At 39.4% G+C, this 11,787-nt stretch overlaps 1 protein-coding gene across 1 annotated transcript; it reads right to left on the minus strand.

Moving 5' to 3' along the window:
- Positions 1 to 624: 624 nt before the first annotated feature.
- LOC150090071 (uncharacterized) lies at positions 625 to 1,731 on the minus strand. The gene has a single exon (XM_090390165.1). It carries the CDS (start codon positions 1,729 to 1,731, stop codon positions 625 to 627), a length of 1,107 nt encoding a protein of 368 aa, XP_090246291.1.
- Positions 1,732 to 11,787: the final 10,056 nt, after the last annotated feature.

The following is an 11,787-nucleotide window of genomic DNA, read 5'->3' on the forward strand; positions in this document are numbered from 1 at the left end:
TTGATGCTATAATATAAGCTTGCTTTCTTGCATCATATGCCTCTGCTAATGCTAAAAATTGCCTCTGCAGGTCTTGAGGCTGACAATTTGAAGGAATTGAAAGGTCTACTGGATAGTTACCCATGTTAGGTGGGAAGTGCTACATAATTTGTCTATTTTCTTATCAATTTTTATTTATTTTTTTTTTTTTTAGTCAGTGCAGTAAAGCCTACAACTTCCTTGCACTATAGGACTAATATTAATAACAATTAATTACTTTAAATTTGGTAGACTTCATATAATAGAATTAATTATATATGACATTATTCCTGATAATTAAAGATGATTAACCATTCTCTTTATTTGTATTCTTTCTACAGACTTTAAAAGGGAGCTCACAGAAGCTGTGAAACATTTACAAATAACTGCACTTGCATTGTTCAGTTTGAAGAATTTTCTTAGGGATTTAGGCATGATATTTATGCGAAGTTTGTGTATCATCTTTATAATTTCTAGAATTTATATTTACCATTACATATATCCTTCACATAGCATATTCTGAGAATGAGCTCAAAATTAGGCGAACATAAAAATTAAGTAAAAAATTTCTAATTTCAGCAACTTTTGCAGAAATTAGAAAACTTCTTACATTTCTCCAAATTTAGTGTGAAATGTTTTGTGGTGCACACGAAGGCGCGATGCTGTTGAAAATGATTTGGCACATGTTTCACAAGTGAACGTCTTCTCATTAGTGTGAGACCTTCTGTGTTCTATAAGATGTGATGAAAATTTAAATGATTTGCCACATATTTCACACATAAAACGTTTTTCATCTGAGTGAATTCTTTTGTGTGCTCGGATACAATCTAACTGTGAAAATTCCTTACCACATATCTCACATCTATAAAGCTTCTCTTTTGTATGAGTTCCAATATGTTTTTTGACATTATATGAGCAAGAAAATGGCCTACCACATATTTCACATGCAAATGTTTTCACATTTTTTAGGTGTTTTTTGTTATGTGATTTGAGACTTTTTGATCGTGAAAATGACTTGCCACATGTTTCACAAACGTACGGTTTCTCATTTGTATGAATTCTTATATGGCTTTTGAGGGATGATGAATATGCAAATGATCTGCCACAGATTTCACATGTAAAAGGTTTCTCATTTGTGTGTATTCTTTTGTGTATTTTGAAATTTCCTGGATGAGAAAATGACTTCTTGCATATTTCACAAGTATACGGTTTCTCATTTGTGTGAATTCTCATATGATCTTTGAGATTTGATGATTTAAAAAATGGCTTTCCACATATCTGACAAGCAAAAGGTTTCTCACTTAAGTGACTTGTTTTGTGTAATTTGAGAGTTTCTGTACGTGAAAATGACTTGCCACATATTTCACAAATATAAGGTTTCTCATTTGTGTGGGTTCTTATGTGATTTCTCAGGGTTGATGAACGTGCAAATGTTTTGCCACAAATTTCACATGCAAAAGGTTTTTCTTTAGTATGAATTCTTAAATGGACTTTGAGGTGTGCTAATCGTGAAAATAATTTGTTACATATATCACAAGTGAAAGATTTTATTTTAGTGTTAGTTGTGATTGGTTCTTTTTCTTGATTTGCATCAGGAAGTGTATTCCTCAATGATTCATTTATAGAATCATTTTCCTTTGGAACAATAATGATTTCATTATATTTCAATGACTGTGACAGACTTTCATAATTATTATTAACTGTTTTTTCCATATCTGGTGTATTTCAGGTATTTTTCATTAGATATATTACTGGGGAGATGCAACTCTCACTTCTAAATATATTTTCAATGACAACATTTGGTTTAACATGACTACTGCTGTAACTGCTATATAAACTATTTATAGTGTAAGAACAAATGTAAAAGAAAAGTATGAGCTCTGATGTTAGCACATCATTATACAAAATTCAAATTTCAATGAATTTCTTCTTCCTTAGAAAAAACTAATCAGATGCTTATTTGAAAAAATATTTTGATAGAAATGAACTAATCAGTTTATTTCCTTTGACAGATATCCTCTGGATAAATCTCACCAATAAATTTTCTCACTTTTTCCTTTCCAAATGCATACTTTGATATTTCCTTTGCAATAGATAAGCACCATTCCTAAATTCATGTCATCATCTACAAAGTAAAAAATAAAAAAAAAATGTATTCTGATCATATGCATATGCAGAGTATAAAAATTTAAATATACTGCATGAAATGTTGAATAAATGTTCACTGGTTTCAAGTAAATTTGGATACATTAAAAATTACTGTAATGATTAATAGGATTTACAGATAGTGTACGAGTTGCTCATAACACTTATGAGGATCATTAAATACCCGGTTTATTATTTCAGTCACCACAGTAAAAATTACAAGCCAAATGAACTTCTGAAAGGTTATCCTGGGTGTGCATTATATCACCAGGTGGCACCAATAAACAAATTCCAGTCAAGTGTTTGGCAGCTTTTGGGAAATGATGAGGCAATTGTAAAGGAACACAGAAACCTACAGTAAGTATAAACTAGTCTGAAATCAATTCACTAAGCAAACTAAAGCAGATTACAAGAAATCTTTGGCTAATAATGCAAAGAAAAGCACTAAAGAATTTTTTGCTTATGTTAACACTAGGAGGTAAGGTATGATCACATTAAACCACCGATAAGAATGCATAACTATTCCTGTTCAGGTTGCTAGCAAATTTGATAAATATTTGAAGAAACCTTATTACCTGATTAGATGTGCGGAAATTTGCCTTTAGCCAGCGGGTGGTTAATTGCTAGAACAAACTTCCATCTGCCGTTGTGGAAGTTGATAGGTTGAATAAATTTAAGGAGGAACTGGACAGGCATTTTGAGGGAATGGTGTGATTTTTTTTTTTTTTTTTTGGCTGATGCTGCGTAAGCTCATACACTTGCTTTCTTGCATCAAATGCCACTGCTACTACTATCACTACTACCTCCCTTGAAAAAAGTTCCTGCTCAGAAGTCAAAAGTGAAATCCCCGTTGATCCCTTTGTTAATACAAAAGAAATTACACATATGGAGTTGCAACTGCAACTGACTTTTTAACAGATGCAACAGTCAATCAAGACTTGGTTCGGAGCCTCCATAGCCAGGTGAGAAGGAGCAGCACTGCGTAGCACACTCTTCTTGATTAGACCGGGGTTCGAGCCAGTCACCACCAAATACGGAGGATGCGGAAAGGTCAGGGAATGACCACCACACATTCCCGGAGCTATATGGCCTTAGTTGCTAATGCTCCTAAAAAAAAAAACCAAATAACAATAATAAATAAATAATAAGACTTGGTTCTACGGTCCTTGAGGTTGTCGCAGACATTCTCTCAGATATGCCACTACCTGGGAGTGTAAAACGCTGATGGAACTGATATTCGGGTGACACTCAAGTCAAGTGGATCCAATTTCGGCAAAGTCTGGACATTCTGTGACAGCCAAATCCTCTGCTTCCACCTTCACGATTTTGGGACTGTTCGTAACCCTGGGTATAACCCAAATGTGCAAGCAAACTGTGGGTGACTACCCAGGTGTGAACCAACGTAAGCAGTGGTTGAGGTGTGGCGCCCACACTATATGGAGGAATGGTGCCCCTCCGTGTTACCAATAATAATACTAGGTGGTAGATGACTCATCAACTAGTGCAATACCACCATTTTGCTCATTGGAGACTTGAAGTGGTGGAACCTATGTTTAAGTTCCAGTCAACCCTTCCCCATCGCTTCCATTATGCAGTATGACTGATGACTTTTGTGGTTATGATGAACACCATGGCGAGATCCAAACTTCATCACATTTCAAGGGTACAGCTGTAAAATGGTATTCACAAGCTGGCCACTAGTTAATACACCGGACCGAACCTATTGGTAACTCTCTAGGAGACCTCCAGATCAGATAGTGTATAATCTTGCTACCTATACTCTGCCAGATAGTGACTAGAGGGAGTCCGAGTAGTGTGTATGCAGGGGGGCATTATCGAGGCCACGTTACATCAAGGATCTGGTTATATTCTTACCACGTGTAAGCCATATCCAAAATTTCAAACAGCATGTCCTAATGCCTCTGATGAGTATAATAAGAAACTGTACAGGAAAATAAGAGTGGGGCATTAAATCAGAGAGTCTTATAATGGGGGATTTTAATTTCCCAGATATTGACTGGAATTTGTGGGTTGGTCATTTACACACTAGTAAGGCTTTTGTGGATTTATTGGATGATTCTTTTCTACAGCAGCATGTTCGGAAGGCAACTAGAGGGAGTAATACTCTTGATCTGATTATCAGTAGTGATTCTACATGCATTACGAATCTGCAGATAAAGGAACCACTAGGTGGCAGCGATCACAGTGTGCTGAAGTGGGATTTACTCAAAGAAGTAACTACCATCAGTGGTAAAGGGAAGGGTTTTTGCTTTCATAAAGGCGACTACAATGGCTGAGACAGTATTTAAATTCTATACAGTGGGACCAACTGATGATGTTACCAACAGCAAATTCAAAATGGGAAGCATTCAAAGAACTTATCTTGGAAGCTACTAGGCTTTACATACCAACTAAGAAATATTGTTCAAGGTTTAGGCCTAAATGGATGTCAGATGAGCTAATGAGACATGGCAGAGAAGAAAAATGCATGGGATACATATAAATTAATAGGTGACATGGAAGCCTATGATAGATATAAGCTGGTCTGTAACCAAGTCACAAAGGAGGTTAGACAGGCAAAGGCAGATTATGAGAAATCCTTGGCAAAGGATGCAAAGAAAAACAGAAAAGAGTTTTTTACTAATGTAAACTCTAGAAGGAAGGGGATGAATCAGATTTATCCACTGGATATCAATGGTTCAACTGTTGATGAGCCTGCTCAGGCAGCTAACAAACTATATGAGTATTTTGTATCTACATTCACACGAGGAGTTATTCAGGGAGGGGAATGCCAGAGGTGAATTAAACTCTGGCAGTGAGCTAGATAGTAAAAAAGAAAAAAGATGATTTTGTAATAACCGAGAGGAAAGTGGAGGAGAAATTGTTGAATATAAACATAAAAAAGGCACCTGGGGTGGGTGGGATCTATCAAGTTATATTAAAGGAGGCAGCAAAGTCAGTACGCAAACCCTAAGCCATAATTATGAGAGCTTCTTTGGACTCAGCGGAGGTACCCATAGACTAGAGATGTGCAAATGTGACCCCAATTCACAAAGGAGGATCAAAGAGCAACACAAGTAATTACAGACCTGTTAGTTTAACTTCTGTTCCAGGGATATTAATGGTTGTTGTTGTTTTGGTTTTTAGGAGCATTAGCAACTAAGGCCATATTGCTCTGGGATATGCGGTGGTCATTCCCTGACCTTTCCGCATCTTCTGTATTTGGTGGTGTCGGGCACGAACCCCGGTCTAATCAAGAAGCATGTGATACGCACTACTGCTCCTTCCCACCTGGCTACGGAGGCACGGAAATTAATGGAGGCACTGGTTAATAAAGCACTGCAGGATCATCTAGACAAGGCTTCAGTTATAGCTCGGACACAGCATGGTTTTGTTAAGGGAAAGTCTTGTCTGACCAATTTGATTGGATACTATAATGTGGTCACAAAGGAACTGGATGCAGGGAATAACTTTGATTTCATATTTTTGGATCTTAGAAAGGCTTTTGACACAGTTGCACATGGGAGACTGCTGCACAAATTGGAGCAGTGTGGCACCTGAGTCAAATTGCTGCTATGGATAAAGGGATGGTTGAGTGGGAGAAGACAGAGCAGTAATCAATGGACACTGCTCTTAATGGACTAATGTTATTAGTGGAGTCCCTCAGGATTCAGTGTTGGGGCAATTGTTGTTTTCTGTATTTATTAATGATATTGATGATGGTATATCAGGCTTAATGTCCAAGTTTGCAGACGATACGAAGGTTGGCAAGTTTATTAATAATACTAATGACAGTACACTGCTGTAACAGGATCTATAAAAGTTGAGTAGATGGGCTGAGATATGGCAACTGAAGTTTAACATTGACAAATGTAAAGTACTGCATATGAGAAGCAGTAACCCCAGAGTAAAGTATCAACTATATGGTACTGTACTGACAGTGATAGAGAATTAAAAGGACCTGTGGGTAATTGTGCAGGCAGATATGAAGTTTTCTGAGCAGTGCGGATGGTCTGCAAGAGTAGCTCATGGTGTTACGCGAAACGCGAATAGCGGGGTTTACTGTATAGGAATTTTGCTAGCAGGGACAGGGAGGTGATTATCCTGTTATACGAGGCAACGACCAGACCACACTAGAGTACTGTATACAGATCTGGAGGCCTCATTTTTGAAAGGATGTAGAGCTGCTGGAGTGAGTGCAGAGAAAGGCAACAAAATTAGTGAATGGAACAACAAAGGGTTGCTCTTACGAAGAAAGGCTTAAGTTTTGCAATTACAGTGTCTGGAGACTAGGCACCTGTGAGGTGATCTGATTGAGGTGTATAAAGCCTTGAATGGTTTGAGCATGCTCAATGCTGATGGGATTCTTCCACTTGCTCAGAATAATTGCCTGAGAGGGCATAAATTCAATTTGAGGAAAGACAGTTGTAGGATAGATGTGTGGAAGTTTGCCTTTAGCCAGCGGGTGATTGATTGCTGGAAAAAACGTCCATCTGTTGTTGTAGAAGTTGATACAAGAACTAGACAAACATTTGGAACAGGTGAACAAGTGAAATGAGAAGGGGTGTGTTTTTTTTTTTTTTTTTTGGCTGATGTTATATAAGTTTCCTTTATTATTATTATTAGCTATATGATGCAAGTAAGCCTGAGACTTAAGCTGCACCAGCCAAAAAAAAAAAAAAATTCCCCAGTTACCCTGCCAGAGAGAGAGAGAGAAAAGTAGAAAGGAATCACCAAGAAAGAGAAGAATATATCCAGCTCAAGACCCTGAGTGTGCTAAGTCCGTACTCACCAGATGTGAGCCCCCAGAGTTTCTTGCATCATGTGCCTTTAATAATGCTAATGCTACTGCAACAAGATCAGGCATCTGGACCGAGAAGTGGCAACTGAAGAACTCTAATAATTATTAGAAAGGATGGCCAGGTAATGTGGGAAAGTGTTTTTTTTTTTTTTTTTTTAATTGTACAGGCGGCTTCCATGAATCATTTGCCACTATTAATATTAATATTGCATGTATTATGTATTTTTCAACAAATCAATCTTTAAAAATAAAAAACAATACATTTTACACACACACACACACACAAAAAATAATAAAAATTTGTTTTGCTTTCCCACCTCCGTGAGTAACAGCAATTTGCTCATAACGTACAAAACGATGGCCATTGCCCTAAACGTATTTGAGATTAGAAAATAAACCTGTTTGGATTCACGATTACCCTCAAAGCTTCTAAAATTATAATATGGAAATGATGGATGAGAATTTTTTTTTAATAATAATAAAAAATAAAGCTGCCACGTTACTCGTGCACAGCTGACTCACTTGTCAATAGACAGTCCAATGCCTTTTCACATTCTTTGCTTACACTGCAACCAAAACAAAATTACTAATCGATCACAAAAATGACGACCTTGCACGCAGTAGTTCAAAGGTCGGCGTTAACGAAAAAAAATCATTACACGACGTTTACTACCGGTAATTATATATATTTCCGATATTTCCTTAGCCGGATGAGCAGTACCAAGTTTTGCAACGATCGAGATAAAAAGCGTATTCAACAATATTCGTATGCAATTGCCATCACCAAAGTTAGCAAAATCCGCTAATTCCCGCCAAATTCACTTTATATCACAATATCTGCGACCGTTCTGTATTTTCGCCACTTGTTACTCATTTGGAGTTGTTATTATTATTATTATTATTATTATTATTATTATTATTAGCTAAATGGTGCAAGGAAGCCTGAGGCTTATGCTGCACCAGCCAAAAAAAAAAAAAATTCCCGAGTTACCCTGAGAGAGAGAGAGAGTCAAAAGTCGAAGGGAATCACCAAGAAAAAGAAGAATAATGATATCCAGCTGAGAACCCTGGGTGTGCCAAGCTCATACTCATCAGATGTGAGCCCCTGGGAGTTGCATGAATTCGATTCTGTTCGATTACCGAAGCAAATTCTGAAATTTTCCTCAACTGACATTGTAATTAGCGAATGGCAGGCAAGGACAATAAGTTTTTCCCCAATGAGTTATTGGGGGGTTTTTAGTCCGCACAACATGCAAATAAGTCAGTGAACGCACACACTTTGTACGCTGGGGCGCTCTTCTGAGGAGGCTCTGTTTAACCTGGTCCTCCACATAAAAAATTCTACATCCAAATATGAACTGGCTATCTTTGTTGATTTCAAGGGCGCCTTTGACACTGTTTGGTGGGACAGTGCATTGGCCCACCTCCACCAGGCTCAGTGCTCCCTCCAGATATATCAGCTCTTTCGAAATTATTTCACAGAGCGTGAGATAGTAGTCAAATCCAACTACCTGCAGGTAACCAGACCGACCTCTCGAGGGTGCCCACAAGGTACTGCTAGGGCCCCTTGTCTGGAATATGGTCCTCCACAGCTGGCTCACAAAACCCTTGGATGAATGTAAAATAGTGGCTTTCGCAGATGATCTCATTATCGTTGTTCCTGAAAAATCCAGCTTTGACCTAGAGTGTAAAGCAAATCGAATCCTGTCCCATCTCAACTCCTGACGGTGCTCAACAAACTACGAATCAATTCGGATAAAACAAAAATGATGCTCTTCAAATCCAAGCTAGATCTCAGACGCCCACCACAAATTAAGATCTCTGGAAAGCAACTCCCGGTCGTGACACAGAAGAAAGTCCTGGAGGTGATTATTGATCTGATCACAAGCTGAGCTTCCACCAACATCTTATGTACTTAGGCACCAAGGCTAAAAGATTCTCAGTAGTCATCATTAGATTTTCCAGATGTGACTGGGGACTCTCAAATAAAACTCTGTCCTTATACTACAGAGCGGTCTATTATGACATATGCAGGCGCCTCCGTAGCCAGGTGGGAAGGAGCAGCAGTGCGTAGCACACGCTTCTTGATTAGACCGGGGTTCGAGCCCGTCACCACCAAATACGGAGGATGCGGAAAGGTCATTCAGGGAATGACCACCGCATATCCCAGAGCAATATGGCCTTAGTTGCTAATGCTCCTAAAAACCAAATAACAACAACAACAACATGACATATGCACTCTTTTTGCCTATTATGACATATGCACCTTGGTTTCATAGAGTGAAGCTAGTCAAAATGAGAGACAAACTTAATTCCATCCAGCGAATCATGCTTTTGTCTACTCATAGAATTTGCCGGACAGTGTCCACAGCTGCCATTCAAGTGATCGCCGGAACATTACCACTGAATTTGTACGTCATCTATCGAGGTCTAAACTTCAGGATCAAGAAGAAAACTTCAATTAAAATCCTTGAAATTGAACTGGATCTAAACAGCAACCCTAAAGCCGAAAGACTCAGGTGTTACAATGAACTAATAAACATTTGGCAGACCAGATGAGATACCTCTGTAACAGGCGCCGTCACTAGAAAATTCTTTCCAGAGATCTTATTTACTGTAACGAAAACTGTTAAGTCCTGCTGACCTTGGAATCCTCCTTCTTGTTGGAGGCCCCTGTCGGGACCCCGTACAGCCCGTATCCACTACTAGGAGGTGAGCCAAACACTACAATACAGATTGCTTCTCTGGCTGGTCGCCGCCAGGGTTGCCTAAGCTTCTTGGACAGAGACCAAGTTAAAAAAAAAAAAGTTGAAAAAGAAAGAAGAAAGAAAAGGAGAGAAAAAAAAGCGAAAAGAAAAAAGAGAGAGGGGGAAAAAAAAAAGGGAGTTTGGGAGCAGTGTCAAGTGGAAAGGGAAAGGTAGAAATATTGGGGACGTAGAAGAACGCATCCTCAAGGAGGATGGAGCTTACTCCATAAGGCAGGTGAGGTGAGGGATCAGACGTTAAAGCAACTGAGCAAGGGAGCTCAGTACAGATTGCCATGAGGCCAAGACAATCTTAGAGTACAAGTACTGTATAGGTTCGTCAAGTTTGGGTTGATTGTCCAGTCAGATGTACGCAAGAGTCTAATTTAGGTACTCTTTTCACAATTCATTGTCGTTGATATTATTTCCTCTGTTGTCCACTTGCTGGGTTTTTCGTTCTGTGAAGGCCTTGCGCAAAGCGTGTGAAGGCGCAAGACCTTCTCTATCTCTTTCTAAGGGTAACTCAGAAAAAAATCAGGTATCTAGCAAGGGAACGGGGTACTGATGGCCAAATGGCACATAGGCAGCAAGGCTTCAGTTGACTGTTGCTGTAAGGTGTAAGGTGTAAGGTATATTGTTGTCATGCGGCCCCAGGGGTTTCCCCCATCTCCGCGTTGCTTTCTTTGTGGGTGTACCAGTTTCCTGGGAATGCCAGAGGTTTAAAAGTGTGTGGGTATTGTACCTGTGTAATGTCGTGTACCGTTGTTCATCTGGTCATTTAGCCGCTGGACCCCTGCTGGAGCCCAGCGTTGCCCCACCTTCGCCCCGTGGAGGCAGACCAGGAAACACCAGTAGACTAAGATTTACTCTGGCAGGTCCTGCCGCTTAATTTCCTGAGATTTCGGCAGCTAGGACCTAAAAAAAAAAAAAAAAAAAAAACTTATGTATACATAAACATATATGCACATATACACAACAGTGATACATAATATATACGCATCCATGCAATCGTAATTACTTTGGATGTTTGCATACAGCACGTGTGCATGCATTCACATGGCAGGAGTAGGGCATTGCGTGGGATAATTAGGCCGAGATTGGGCGAAGATTATTTTTCGGCTAGATTAAATTTAGTGTGTAGGGCGCTCGCGTTGTGTAAGGAAGAAGGTTGGGGGGAAAGGCAGAAGTATGGGGGACACAGAAGAGATTCCCCCAGGTGGTCAGTGAGGCATGCCCATGCCTCACCTGACTGTTGCTGTATGGGCTTACTTTCTTGCATCATTTGCCACTGCTGATATTAAATAGGAAGATTATGTTGTATTGCATTTTAGAGAACAGTCACCGCAGATAATGGAGAGCATCGACTTACCTGATTCACAATTCATTATAATTAATTCCACATATATGAAATAACGAATTACAGTGGATGGTTACTGATGTGATGGCCATTGTTGTGTTGTAGGGTTTTGGGCGCAGTAGCAACATAGGCCATATTGAGCTACATACAAATGTATAACATATCTCTAAGTTGAATGTATTATTGCTGTTTGTTGAACGAAAAACTGGAATTTCCAGGAAGGCACCTTAGCCTGAGAACAACTAATTCAGCCACGCTGTGAAACAGATCCACAAAAATCCCCCGCATTAATGTAAGGATTCGAACTCAGGTCTTTTCCACCAGGTATCGGGAGGACAGTGATTACACGAACTGTGATACTCACAAGGGTAATGGCCGCCTTTGCTGTTTAGTTTTAGGAGCATCGGAAATCAAGGCCATATTGATCCGTGCATACTGTTTGTAAATTGCAGTGTTCTCTGGTCGATTTTCTGTTTTCTGGGGAAAAAGCCCCGAGTTTCCGGGAGAAAAAGCTATGCTACTCATAATTGCCCCGTCCATGCGTCTTGTAGATGACCAACCAGTTAAGAATACTGGTTGGTTGTTATAGGACTTTAGGCGCATCTGCGACTGAGGCTGCGCATTCATGGGTAGCACGACTGGTAGGACTGTTTCACATTTTTGTGACAAATCGGTTTTGCTTCAGTCCGAAATTTAGTAGGTGTGCCAAAGATGCTCTTACA

This window comes from Mastigoproctus giganteus, chromosome 2 (genome assembly GCF_048544385.1).
Source record: "Mastigoproctus giganteus isolate SK-2022 chromosome 2, ASM4854438v1, whole genome shotgun sequence".
In the NCBI taxonomy this organism is placed as follows: Eukaryota; Metazoa; Arthropoda; class Arachnida; order Uropygi; family Thelyphonidae; genus Mastigoproctus; species Mastigoproctus giganteus.